This window comes from Columba livia, chromosome 1, assembly GCF_036013475.1.
Source record: "Columba livia isolate bColLiv1 breed racing homer chromosome 1, bColLiv1.pat.W.v2, whole genome shotgun sequence".
NCBI lineage: Eukaryota > Metazoa > Chordata > Aves > Columbiformes > Columbidae > Columba > Columba livia.
In genome coordinates, this window is record NC_088602.1 from 21,906,135 (window position 1) to 21,921,101 (window position 14,967).

Genomic DNA, 14,967 nt, shown 5'->3' on the forward strand with positions numbered 1-14,967 from the left:
TGGATCTCTAAGACATACTCTAAATTAAGGAGTGACTAAGTTTCATTGTTAGATGCAGGATTACTGAAATAAGTGATCCCTTTGCTTTAAATGACAGTATCTTTTCCAGGGTGCAGTACAGAGCTAATGCTCCAGTTCTGCAATTTGCACCTTCCTTTTACATCCCAGGCAAAGACTCTCCTGCAAGCAATTAACCTCCGAGGAATCTTTACACATTGACAGGTCCCAGAGGGGGCATTAGGCTGAGTCATATATCTATTGACGTTAAAGGCAACTCCCCCACCAACTTCACTGGGAGCAGGATCAAGATCTCAATTTGTTCAGTTTAGAAGTGAAGGAAGAGGCTGCTAATTATTTTCATCTGTTTTATATACAAACTGTGTTAAATTAATGCAGGATTTTCCAATTTGTATGTATCTGCAAGCAAGTTAGTAATAATAAATTGAAAGGGATTTTCCAAATTCAAGACCTCTGTCGTCTTGGCACTGAAAAAATCCATTCCAGAAAATGAATCATGTTGCTAAGGAAAACACTCAAAGGACAGCTTGGGTTAAATTGTTGTATTAACTTCGTAATTTGCCCAGTGAAAGTCATCATTGCCCTATGCAGGAGGCTGCTATGCTACCTCCAAAAGGCCAGTTCCTGTTGCATTTACTTTGCTGCTGATAAAAGCAATTAATTACTGACCGAAGTGAGAAAAGCTTATCACAATTTGGTCTAAATCACAACACACAACAAACTGTTTTTCCCTCTAATCTTCTTTTAAATGTGCTTTGCTGTTTCACTGAGCTTGTTCAGCTCTGTTAAACACAGAGACCTAATTTAGGGAGAACACAATAGCGCGATGGAGTGACACCATCAATGAAAAATGACCCTTGTGTACCAGGTTACCATTATCCCATCTCCAAGTTGCTCTTAGTCACCCACCTACACCATACAGCTGCATGCAACTTAATGATGGCTTCAGCCTTTCAGGCTGCTAGAATGCTATTTATAACCCCACGGGGTCTGACTGCAATGCTATTCTTTATCCCCATCCTCAAGAGGCATTATTCAGACAGCATGACATGAAGAGATGGCTGGTACTACAGAAAAGCAGTTTCCAATAAACAGATCATTGTGTTTAAACATAAAGAAGACTTCCAGTTATCAATTAGGAAGGCTGAATTCCACCTTTATTTTGTGGCTTACAAAGTGTAAGATGTAGGAAGCAAAAGGACTGTGGAGATCTAAAGTAGACAGAAATAGGAAGGAAAAGAGATTAGTCAGTTCCTTTTTCGTTTGTTTGGTTTGTTTGGGTTTTGTCTTGAAAAAATTTTATATTAGACTATCTATTAGATGGGTGTACATTAAAGTGATATGGACTATTTGGGAAGAAAGAGTGTGATCTCAGAAAGAGTTGGGATTGTCCCACTTTGCAGTCATTTGTTTTCTCATCCTTCTCTGCTCTACCTGTCACCCTTTCCTATGTCACACCCTTTGCTTCAGGGTCTTATGGCCCTACAGCCCTTCTATATTTATTATATTTTCCTTGCTCGAAATAATAGCATGTAAAAGTGACTATTGAGAGGTCTTTATCAACTGTCTTCTCCACCCACTTAACTACCCTCCCATCCTGCCCTCTCTATTCAAAAATGTCCTTCCAAAATTACCTGAGGATATGAAGGTGCCTTGTTATGCAACCAAGAGGCAAAAATACATCAGTGGAAGAATAAATACACAGAGAAAGGGCCTTGAGGAGTTTGAGGGCTGAGGACCACCTGCAGCAGGTGTTTGCACCACTGGAGTGACAGTGGGGATCTGGCACACTTCATTCATTTTTTGCATGTGAGCTTGGGCTTATTTGATTTCTGAGTGAATTTCATTCAGCTGTGCTGGAGGGAGCAGTGATACAGCAACAGCACAGTGGTGTAGAGTCCATCAGGTATTAGAAAAGGTGGAAATGCTTTAACAGTGAAGCAGGTAGTGGACTTCATTAGGAATGGTACCCCATCAGTAGAAATTATGCAAAGTTGTGTAGGATCATCTTGCTTCTGATGCTTATTATAATAAAATAACAGGTCCCAGTAGAATAATTGGCCCAGCATGATGCAACTGGTGATAGTGCAACTGCACATCTTAGTTAACTCCATGCTGGACAGGGTGAAATGCCCTGACCAATTACAGCTTTTAATATATTCAAGAGGTCAGAACAGTGAATATCAAACTCAGATCAAAAGAATAAGAAACAGGCGGCATTTGAGGAGGAGAATCAAAGTGTGGTGGTGGTGTTAATCAGTAGAGGCTTCTAGACGGTCTTGATTCATGTGCTTCAAGAAACACACAGGCTTGGGTTTTTTTCAACTAGTATCAATAGTTTTCTTTGTTTGGTCTCTTTTTACAATGATAAACTTGCTGTCCTTGTTACAGTCTGAACTAAATTAACATTCATGGGCACATTTCTTGTGCCAGAAGATTGAATTACCACCTCCACCATGTTTCTCTTTTTCAGAAAGAAAAAAAAAAGTTCTTGCCATAACTTGTCAATAACTTCTACTTTTTGTTCGAATTTACTCTATAAAAAATCCCGTGGAATGGAAACGCTAGGAAAAAACAATTTGTACAAAGTGGATACCAATGAAGTGCTACAACAATGTTTATGTGCTGGGCCTTTTCAATAAAATATGTGCTTTGAATTTAGGCTGCCTGAAAACTTCAAAACCATGATAGGCCTTTAACTAATAGCCATCCCTCTCCTTCCCTGGTGCTGTAGTAACTACCTACCACCTTCTTTATTAACTACAAAAATCAAGACTATCTTTAAATCTGGATGGTCAAATTTAAGCAAATTTTCAGTTCATTTTGTCAGGAAAGGAAGTTACCTGATTTTAAAGATGCAGAAACACAATGCTGCTCACTTGAAATCTTATTTGTCTGAACATAGAATCAGACATATACAAATTCATAAATTTTGGGCTAGCTTACTGGTCCTGTTAAAAACAGGCATACATAATAAATTAGATCTTTTATCAGCAGAATAGTCAAGGAAATATCTTGCAGCCTGATGTTATTTTTAATATTATAATTGTTTCTAGGAATCAATACTAAGAATATATATTGACCGCCTCTGTAAGATATTGCAGCTGCACAGGTCTGTCATCCAGCTACACTGAAGGTATGAGGTAGGGTTGGCACAGCTCACTCATGCCACTGGAGACCTGAAAACTTGTGAACATATGCTTATTTGGGCTAGCAGAGGCTTCCACTGACTAGCGTTTATCAGTGTCAATATTTCTGTTAGATTTCTATTTCTTTTTGTTCGGGGTTTCTTGGTTGGTTGGGTTTTTTTTAACTGTTTCAAAGTGGCAAAGCTGACAAGCTATCTGCAAAGGAAAGAGTCCCTGCACTTTCTGGTTAATACTCCTCCATATTACCAGTATACCTCTGTGCATGGTTTATAAAGATTTTGGTGGGAAATCAGAAGATTTTTAAAGATCAGAACATTGGAATTGGTCTTCCTATTAGAACAGCAAAGAAGAGAACCTAACTTACTTAGCCTGAAATGAGTTAGTTATGGATACCTAAGGTAACAAACGGCGTAATTGTCTGAAATGGGAGGACTGGAAGCAGTGTTCCAAAAGACCTTTATGGCTCATACACCCATATTCTTATGAGCAGAGGTTAAACAACTCTGGATTTTACCAGCCCTGAAAGTAATGGTAAATCGTCTGTAAAAAGTGAAACCTCCATCAAAGGCAGGAAAGATGTCTTTATGACTGAGGCTGGGGAAGAGGGATTCTGGATTTTGTTTCTCTCTGACCTTGGCAGTTCAACATACTTTTCTCAGCCTAAGTGCCATATGTGTAAAATAAGTGATGGTGGGAGTAGTATCTCATAACCCATGGGCCTACAAGGACAAATCCATCAATGCTTCTCTGGCACTTTGATGTTTATGGTGATGAGAGCTATAAAAAGTGTACACACAAAGAAAATAATCCATTATCTAGCCATGCAGAGGACTAACTTTAAAGTCCAGTTTTTTGAAAGGAGTTCAGACTAAAGTGCCTGTTTCAAGACTCAATTGCTTATTTTGATGATGGTCCATTAATCTTCTAAACTAGAGTCTGCAGATCTGGCTAATATTTTATGTCTTGTAAGAGCACAGGATAGCTCTGAATGTGAAAGATTACACATTTTCTTACTACAAAAGTTAATGTACATTGGTGAGCTGACTTTATATAAACATTGCAAACAGCAAAATGGACACTTTGGTTTCTGTCAGTCACACTGCCCCTTTTTAAAAATGCCCTGTTAAACTTCAGGTTAAGAAAAATCTAACAAGAAAAACCTTAGCCACCGTTCCCTCAACATGCTGGGGTACATAATAAAAATACTAAACTGAAGGTGAGAGCTAAATTTCTAGCTGCAGTATGAAAGGGAGACAGTTTGCATCAATTTCATCCTAGGACTGTGCTTTTCTAGGCAATAGTCTCTCCCCACTTCTCACTTTCCATGACATAATTCAGCAGACTTTCTGTTTCTGTGCCAGGACTGGAACGGCTGCTTTGCTCTCTCCTGTTATCACACACTGACCCAGAGACGCTGTCGCTCCCCATAGACCACCTGCTCCTGTTCACATCGTCTCCTTTGATCTGCCTGGTCTCTATGGGTGAACGTAGAAGTGAGCAATGCGATCTAATTGAAGATGTCCCTGCTCATTGCAGGCGGGGTGGGCTAGATGACCTGTGAAGGTCCCTTCCAACCCAAACTATTTCATAATTCTGTGGTGCCTCCAGCTGATCTAAAAGCATGCCACCACCTAAGGGAGAGATTCTGGACATGCCTTCTGCTTTTTCCTGCCAGGCCATGCATGGAACCAGCTCCCCTGGCTGCACCCAAGCTGTTGCAGGGCAGGAGGTAGAAGGAGCATCCAAGGGGAGGGAGGAAGGCACAGGAAGGCAAGTGGAAACTCCTCCTTTCACCAGCAGTAGGACTACTGAAATCACTCCAGGCTCAGAATTTGTCTCAGGAACTGCCCAGGAGCGCTGTGAATTGGAAAGGGCTTATGTTGTGTTTCAAAGCCATTGGGTGTCAGGACTTGCGGGTGTGAGGTGGGTGTGCTGGGTGGGTGTCTGTAGCAGGTTCACAAAAGAAACACAAGGAAACACAAATTCTGTGGCAGCATCCCAAACAGGAAATATTTTTAAGTATGTTCTCTGGAAAAGCAGGAAAACACTTTCTGGTTAATGGTTAATTGAATTTGTTACGAAGTGCTGTTGTGTCCAATTCAGAGATTAAAATCAATCATTAAGGTAAAAAGATATTTTAATCTGCTTTACATTCAATCTCTGATTCAGTTTCTGTTCCATCTTTACCACAAAAATAATGCAATATAGTTCCAGTGCAAGGACAACTGGCATTGCTCAACACCTCAAAAAATACTGCTTGTAAAATAACTTAGTAAAGATGCCATCTAACTCTTTTTAGAGGCAGCAAAAATTTTGGCAGGCCAATCTATGCTTGATTATTAGTTATTCAGTCTCATTGGTAGGATGAACACTGTGTAGAGGCAAACCTTTAGTATTATGCTGAAATCAGTTGTTTTAAAACCTGTTTCCACCAGTTTCTGCAGCAGCAGGGAACAGGGCCTCCCTGTCCGGCACTTGCAGCAGAGCCATATGCTGCATATGTTCAGCTGAGCCACTGCTGACACCCCCTGTCAGCATCTGGTAATTTTCCTAGCAAGAACAAGATCTACATGAAAGCTTTAACTCTCAAAGTCCTGAAGAGCCACAGGCAAATACATTCCAGAATAATTGTTTTAACCAAAGAGTCAGAGGTGCACCTTTATAACAAGCCAATTTCAGCTGGCCATAGTATCAGCTTTATACTTCAGCATACCAGGCCAAGAGAAGATGCCTAATTTATCAGAAATCTTGCTGTCGTTCAGCTGATAAACAGCTCCCGTTCCATGTTCAGCTCGCTGATTCACAGATACTGCTGCCTGAGCAACACTTAAATAACAGCCGTCCTGCTCCATGCACAGTGTTTTAGGTCTCGATTTTCCAACACTTAAGCCAAGCGCATTATGCAAACACATGAAAATGATAGAAAATTGACTATTACATTTTCCATCATTCTGAAGTCTGAGGAAAGGGGGACAGAGAGAGTTCAGGCTCTGCAGAGAAAGAAATCCTTTCTAAGGTTTGCAATATGACATAACAACTTCTACTAAATCATTCAATACCCTAATGAAGCGTATTTTCTTTTCTCACCAGTCTTGCTTCCCTCATTGCTTAGGGCACTAAAGCTACAACACAGTTACTGGTAGAAACCAACACATAATTTTTAGCCAAATCTCATCTTACTGGAACTTCTAAGCTTTTGAGAGCTTATTATTCTAGATTCAACCTGGTATTAAATGAGAGGGGAGTGAAATCCAGGCTTTACGCTGAGTATTAAACAGCTTTGCTAATAAATAGTAATGAAAGGGAATTACAGTACAACTAACCCCAGTCTCATTTCCCCTAAACCAAGAGCTGTTTTCCCAGGGAGGATATTCAGTACTTGTGACTACTTTCTGCTGCAATATTCTTACATGGGATCATGTGGTGCATTCATCCTACGCTTAAAGTTTTGGAAAATACTTCATTGGCATCAGCAGTCCAGTTTTGTTCCCATAAACTTCTACCTATTTCCCCACTTTCTTCTAATGGGTAAACAACTCTTCTTAGGGTTGCAAGCTTAGCTAATTGTGCTTAAAGTTACACAGAAACCTCTCTAACTTATTAAAGACTCCTAAAACCTCTGTTTTGTTTGGGTTCTTTGCTTATTCCCCAGAAAAGCACAGTAGCCAACTTGACAGTCATTATGCCAAGAAAACTGGCAGTAAGCAAGTTGCTTAATCTTCACTCATGTGCCGATTTCAGTTAGAGTACATCGCCAGAGCTGTGATCTTGCAAAAGTTTTACCTATGTGCTTCTCTGCTATCTCATGCTTAAAATCACACCAATCTCAAGAGATAATCCACCCATAAATGTGTGCGCAACTGATAGTTAATTTGTGGGTGTAAGGGCAAAGGCCAACGGTATGATTGCTTATTTTGAAAAGATCCGGTTATTAACACACAGGTGTATTTGAACTAAAATGGGACACCTGCAACAGTTCCTAGAACAGAATTGTGCTTTGGTCATTGGCCAACCTTAAGTATAAGTTTGAAGGCAAAATTTGGGTTTTGTTTTTAGTTCCTAATAACCACTATTTGCAGCTGATACCAGGACCAAAATCAAAGAATGCCTCCTTGCTTGCCTAGCATGGCAGGGTATTGAACAGGGAAGGCAGGGGCTGCCTTCTTGGAATTAGTTTTCCCTGCTTGTAGACGTTACTTCAAGGTTTCGGGTCCTGTCCTTTTCCCTGCAAACAATGGAAGATTATGGCCTTCATCTGCATATAAAACAGCAAGAATAAGTTTTTAGAAACTATATTACAGCACTTTTTCTGTGCCAAATGCATCTGGATTTACCACACAGATCAATTCCGCTCTCCTCTCCTGAAACAAGTTTCAGAGAATGAGTAATAATTAATACTGTAGTTTGCACAGGCTACACCACATCTTGGTCTCATTAAGATACATTTGCTCACTAAATATTAATCCTGGCTTTCCAAGATGTAAGCAGCAGATCAGCTTCAGCAAAGCCTACCTTTCGAAATGTTGGATTCACAGTGGAAGACAGTACTGCATCCCAGGGCCATCGGTGACATCGCACCAGTGCAGGCAACACCGGGGCTGGGTTCTGCAGCCGGGTGGGTTTCTGCACACAGGGGCTCCAGAATGCCAGGGTGATGCCAGGGAATGTGCTCCCTGATGCCACTGCCAGTGGGATCCCCTTGAAGTCGCAGTGTGTGCCCTGCTGTACAGTGCGTGAGCCCAGCGACGTGTGATGCCCAAATGGCTTTGCTAGGTGAACTGCACGGATTATCTGCAGCTCCAAAAAACACATGCACTTTAACAGAGGGGCAAAGCACACTGCAGCCAACACACAGAAGATTAAATATTAGTCTCAGCCACAGTTTTCCACTTAGCTGGAACAACTAATAAAACCGTAATTGTAAAATGTAGTTAATTACCACCATAAATACCTAAATGTTTGTCTTCCAGCAGCTATTAGCTATGAGATCTGTTGTTCTGGATAAGATTTAATCTAAATATATGAAAATCCATTGCACAAAATATTGCCCAGTTATGGCGTGAACCTTGTTCCAGAAAACCTGTTTGGTTTTTGAAAAGCCTGTTGTTGCCCAGATTCAGGACTCGGTCCTGCAAGTGCTGAGCACCCTGTGAGCCCTTAAACACTGCTGGCAAGGAAAGGGACTCAGCATGATCCAGAAGCAGTCAGTACCTTGGGGGACTGAGTCTGAAGTTAATATATAACAAAAAGCTGCACAGCAGTGTATGAAATCAGAAAGTTAAACATACACTTAAAATAACTGTAACAGCAGAGAAGCAAGGATATTTACAGGAACATTACATTAAAGTCTTTGTCCTGAATAGACTCATATGCAGCAGTCCTACATATTTACTGTATGAAAGCAAAGGTTTGGGGAGTGTTCTGGTGAAAGCAAAATCGAGCAGCCAAGGCAGAAATAACCTGAAGTTGCAACCAAAGACTTCTAGTTAAATATTGTGCAAACTGTGAGTTGGTTATTATCAGCTGGAATCTCCCCTGAGCAAGCTGCACCTGACAGCATGGACAAAATGGATGACCCAGCATGGCACTTGTGAAATACATATCCACAATAATGAAAATAACAACAAACCTCAAAACTTTACCACTCAGCTCTAGTATTTGCAGGTGTCAGCAGCAGAACCGAATGCCAAAAATCAGACCTGGTCATACCCAGTCATTTACTGTAACAAACAAAGGAGGCAGAAATCAAAGGTATAATTATGTCCCTGAGAGCTGCAAAGCACCACAGGAGGGTAGCGGGGTGTGCAGAAGGCATTGCAGGCAGGGAGCTGAGTTACCCCAGTGGCACAACAACACAGTGCAGAAATCTAGATACACGCCTTCCAGAAAGATGGGACCTGCACAACCCTGCTGTTGCTGCCTGGTGTACAGAGGGAGCAGCTACACTCTCCCAGAGACTCACATTTATCCACAGAGCCTGACATCATACATGAAAATGTAGAATGCCCCTGGCTTTGTACTCTCCAGTCAGAAGGACTTGTACAGCTCCCTCCTATATCTCCCTTCCTATGTGGAAGACAAAATAATATATAACAGAAGATCTGCTGGAATGTGATTTGATCTTCTCTTTTCCTCCCGAGGAAAAAAACAGCAACTTTCAACTGCATTTTTTTTTCTGAATTAGAGTAGCAGGACATGGAGAATAACTGCAAACCTGAATGCAAGAGAACATTAATTCAAAGATAAATTAATTTCAGTCTTATGTTTCTTGGACTTATTCTGTGAATAATCACAAGGAGAATTTTAAATGGCAATATTACATTCACGTCTTAAAAGTAGAAATGCCAACAGATTTACTTAATAATAGATTTACATAACCAAGATAATTTTCAAAACCTAATTAATAATTTATAATGAAGTATGAGGCTTCATATATGTCTCATGCAAAATTTGCAAATAAAATATTATTGAATTCCCAATTATGACTTAAATTCATTTTAGCTGACAGCTCTGCTGGAATCTCATTACCAAGAAAATTAAGTACATGAGAGTATAAAGACAGAACTGCAACTCCACAATATTTGACTTGCGCTCAAAGTCTTCAGTGGAAAGGAGAAACAAGCTCTTCACTGCCGTACTCTTCTCATGCAAGGCTGGACTTTTACCATTTTAAACCTTCTGAGTCAGGTACAAGGTCAAGGGGACTTTCCTCTGCTTCTGTCAAACTTTAAGTAAAGATCATTACAAAGGCTAAGTCCAAGTAATTTTCTTAGTCTCAAACTACTCACCAGGGTGCTCATCTAGGATGCTGCCATAGCAATGTTAATCCTGCCATCTTTGCTTGATTTCCTGCTGGTTGGAATGGACCATTCTTGAGCTTGGAGGAAGACATGACTCTTGAAAGTCAACCAGCTTTCCTCTCTCTAGAATGTTCTCCCATGGGATTCTTCCAAGTAGATTCCTGAAGAGGCCAAAGTCTGCTTTCTTGAAGCCCAGGGCTGTGATCCTGCTATTTGTCCTGTTTCCCCTCTCAGGATCTTGCACTCCATCACTATTGGTCACTGCAGCCAACCTTCACATCCTCAACCAGATCTTTCTTGTTTGTAAGCATAAGAAGATCCATCAGAATGCCTTTCCTCACTGGCTTCTCAGTCACCAGAGTCAGGCAGTTACCCTCCAAGCACTCCAGAAACCTCCTGGATTGCTTGTGCTCTTCTTCGTTGTCCCTCTGTCAGACGTGGGAATGTTCCCTGTGACGACCAGGATTTCAATCATGTAGTGGTTTAGCATCTGATAAAATTCATGGTGGCTGCAGAATTTCTGCATTTGATTGCTACTAGTTGGAAATCTGCTACATTTTCAGAGGACCATTCCCTTTCCGGAAAATATTACTTTTTACAGCCACTGCCAGTAGTCTCAACCAAAGCAAAGAAGGCTTCAGAAGGCTTGGACATGAAATACACTGCTAGGAGTAATATGTTTATATTGGTGATCTGAGTTTAGGCATGTTAACACAATACAAGGAATAGTGTTTCCCATGCTGTATATGTTCTGTAAATAAAAGAGCTGTCTTTCAGGGACATTCACCCACTCCTGTTTATTAACTTGAAACTAAATTGAAAATACAGAAAAATGGAATAACAGTTCACTTACCATCGGTTCATGCCAAATCTTTTACTATAATCAGAACACAGAAAAACAACAAAGAAGCTGAAAAAAGTATCCACGTCTGCATGTTGCTGTATCAATTACGTTAAGGCATCTCAATCTTAATAACCCCCCACAATACAAAGCAGGCCCTGTAAGAAGGGCAATTCTCCCTGCAAATATTTAGATTAGCAGTTGCAAAGTAACCCAAGCACAGCACCATTCATAAGGCCAATTCATCACCAGATCATACAAGGCAATTAGGCCTGGATGCTAGGTGCAGAGGAGAGCAGATCAACATCCACCACCTGAAAAGATGTTTTAAGTGATCTTGGTTTATTTTTAACAATATTTTAAAGCCTTTGAGAAGATTAATTCCTCAGCCCAAGAGCTGAGTACCTGGCTGTTGCTAAAGTAAACCAATGTACTATTTGAGTCCTCAGCCCAGGAATATTCTCTCTAGGGCTTGGGAGTGATACTGCTTCAATACTGCTCTTATCAGTACACGAAAAACACCACTATCCTTTGCTCTGAAAGTCTGATTTCTTTGCAACAAGATGAAAAAGCCCCTACAATTTTCTCTGCCACACAGAAAATATTCAACATATTATAGCCATAAAAATTAAAATTTTGTATGTGTATTCTTCAATAGTAAGAGCCAGCTTCATAAAGAAGACTGTTTAAAATTGTCATTAGGGACATGGTCTCTCCAGTACTATCAGTGGTGAGTAATGGACTTTCTAACATTGAGGTTAAAGTGCTTCTGATAAAATACAGGAAATACATCTATTTTAAAAGACACTAGATGAGATGTCAATATTTTAAATAAAAACAGATACACTGGAAATAAACACTGAAAGATCCAGGATAAGATTTCAAACCAGATTTCTGAATCTCATTCTGAAGAGAAGGTTGGTAGGTAGGACCTGCTGCACTAGATTGGACCAAAAAGCCATCAAACCAAATCTCTTGTCTCAAAGTGGCTTAAGGAGGAACAAGAAACAAGATGTAAACAGAAAGATTTCCCTCCCTATTTTGCTCTCCCATGTTCTGTCAATCTGAAGTTTAGAATCTTCCTAAATCAGAGGCTGCATGCAGAACATGGTATTTTCTAGTTCTACTAGGCCAGTCTTCTATGGCTTCCCTGCTCTCTTTCAATTTTCACTAATTCTTTGGCTTCCACACCCTCATATTTCACTGAATTCTCATAACTGGTACCCTGGGTGAAGTGTATTCCCTTTGGTGATGCAGTGTCTGTTTGAAAGCCCCACCGTGCTGGAGGGTATCAAGAGCTGGGTGCCTCCAGCCCCCAGATGTGGGTGTTGGAAGAGGTGAAGTAACAAACAGGAAGGATGGTTTTCCAGGAGAGGATGAGAAAGGGGAGCACAATTCACAAGAAGATGCATAGGTAGATATGGAAGTTAGATTTCTGGACTATTGCCCAATTATTTAAGTGATGAGCATATTTACTTCTTGGTCCATTAAGACAGGATTCCTGGTTTTTAACAATCTCAATGACTGTAATACATAAATCACAAATAAATAATTCATTATTTAAAAACATGCACTTCTTGATTTTTTTCCTAGTTTATCCACATGCTACTCATATTTTATGCTGTCATTGAGGCTTTAAGTAACATATTTAATTCACTCAACCTTTTCACAACCCAGAAAGTCAGAGCCCTACTGATGGATACCACCAGTTCCACAAAATCCGTCATTCCTCTCTCAGCAGCCAGTGCACCAGGAAGTACCAGATTCCGTGTTAACCTTTTCTCTAGCATGTTACACAGGTGTGTAACAAGCGAGGTATTTAACCAGCTTGGTTATTTTCTTCCTGGGTAGCTAAGCTGTTCCATCAGTAACATAAAAATGTTTCAATAACACAGAAACAAAGCACCTGATACACCAAGGAGCCCTCGGTTCATTGTTGGGAGGTTACTTTTAATTAGAAGGTCCTGATTAACACACTGGAACAAGGCAATAGCTTACTTCAAACAGTTCCAGATCATTGTACTTAAAATTGCTGACCCTTGTCATAAGTAAGGACAACAAGTGATGAAGACAAAAAGAAAATTGTTTCAGCTCTCAGTGAATTTGAAGTCTTATTACAGGACTTTTCAGAAATCCAGTCATCTACCAAAGTCAACTTTCAAATATTCATTTCATAGCATCATCAACAGCCAAACTCTTCCCATTAGTCATTCAGTTGCCAAATTGATGATATCAGACAGGAACTTAATTTAAAATAATGTTTTTATACAAGATTTGTCTTCAAAATTTTTGCATTGATTTTATTTTTCTAGTTGGTGCAACCTAACATATCATCATCATCATCATCAGTAGTACTAGTAGTATTGCTTGATTCTGGTTTATTTAGTCTGTTAACTCTCTGAACCGTTTTACTCACATGGTTTGCCCAGAAACAGCATTATTTACTTCTTAGAAAAAGCATTATGATTGTATTTAAGTTTCTGCAACAGCATTAATGCAGGGACAGATCCCAGTTTCATTTGAAGGTCTTAGCTTCAGTTCTTCCATATGCAAGTAGAACGTGAATTTACCATAACTAAGAACTAGTAGAAAATACAAGAGAATAAAGAACTATGCTCCTCATCAAGGAAACACTAAGCATGGTAAAAACTAATCCAGGGTCTCTTGTAGACCAGTTTACTTCATTAGAAAGAAGGAAACATTGAATGAAATACACAGGTTAAACTCAGCAGCTGCTGCAGTGTATCTGTCCTGCCTCAGGTGGGTAGTTGGGTGAGCTGTTGAACATCTGAACTTTTAACATTACAACAGATTCTCATTTTCTACTGCCACACCTGCATGAAAGCTGCTCTTATTTTCTCATCATAGGAAATGAAGGACAAAGGAAAGAGAAGAACTTCATAATACATAAGATAAACTGTGAAGTTTAATCTAGAACCATAGAATACAAGTAAAATAGAAACCACTGGAATAATTAATTTATTAAATACAGTAATCCTTAATTTAATCAGGAAAGCAAATTATGAAAGCTGATCAAGATAAAGAATTAATTACTTATTAAATCTGACAGGATGCAGCTGATGCCTAATAGGCAAATCAAGGTCACTTTTAGCTAGAGTTCAATGGTTTCATCCAATAGGATGGTTTGGGTAAATGAAAATAAATTAGTTGGCTTTATGAGTTCCTGTACACCAAATTAACTCTTACTTGGTGCTACCTGTGCACACAGCAATTGGAAAGCTGGCCTCCAAAATGCAATGTTAGTTGCCAGGAGCATATGTAAGGCAAGCCCTGTGTAGAAGCAAAGCCAAATTACATTGTAGTTAAACTGCTCTTGAATTTGTTTAACATAATTAATCAAATTCAGTATGTTTCCGGGGAGCATAAAGCATTTGCATAGCACAAAGAAACATGACAAAACAGAGAAATGCCCAATATGACATTCTGGCTATCTATGAAAAATGCAAGATCAAAATCAAAGAGTCTTGCCTTGAAGGCAGCAGCGGCTGCAGTCCCACAGGCTCCATCACAGCCCCAGGTCAGACACTTTCCAACCGACTCGCAGGCATGGAGGAAAGATGTAGCACAGAGACAGAGGTCTCAGACACAAGGATACTGTCCATCATCTCTCACCTACTCCTGCTCAGAGCCAGCAGGCACCTTGGAGGAAGCCATGGGGATCAGCAGGGACTGAATTTGCTCCTGGTTGGACTAAAGATAAACAAGCTGCTGGCACTGTAGATACCACCCTTTCCCTGCTGTGAGCTGCTTGTCCCTCATATCTTCACCTGAAACTCAGTCTCAATTATCTCAGCAAATTGTACTAGAAAAGCTATGCAGATCTGTTAGAAAGCATAAAATAAGCAGGTAACCTTAAATAAATTTGTCAAAATATATGAAGCAAATGTATTGGTGATGAAATGTCATTTATCAGGTTCTATAAAGGCTGTTGGAACATAGATTGGCAAGAGACTGTGTGCAAGGACCAACTCCTTGCAAGATCAAGGCCATAATATACCGAATATTTGTCAAGCATGTGAGTGAATTTGTTCATTCTTGCTGTTCAACTCACTTTCCACTTCCCAAACACAAATTTTTATGCATATTATGAGCGTGCTATAGTCTCCAGTTCTCTGGTGACTTCTTTAACGCCGTGCAA

The 14,967-nt window shown here is 40.0% G+C and overlaps 1 protein-coding gene across 7 annotated transcripts in view; it reads right to left on the bottom strand.

Moving 5' to 3' along the window:
* SPATA13 (spermatogenesis associated 13) overlaps positions 1-14,967 on the bottom strand; it is a 151,895-nt gene that overhangs the window by 54,578 nt on the left and 82,350 nt on the right. For 2 of the 7 annotated variants that reach the window (XM_065050187.1, XM_005501439.4), the window contains exon 1: positions 7,680-7,994. The exons of 4 other annotated variants lie outside the window; for them this stretch is intronic. In XM_065050187.1, the coding sequence (XP_064906259.1) occupies positions 7,680-7,979 (300 nt within the window). In that variant the 5' untranslated portion in view covers positions 7,980-7,994. Of the gene's footprint in view, positions 1-7,679; positions 7,995-9,955; positions 9,983-14,967 lie in introns of those variants that run through there. One more of the 7 variants, XM_021286226.2, reaches the window with a different exon arrangement.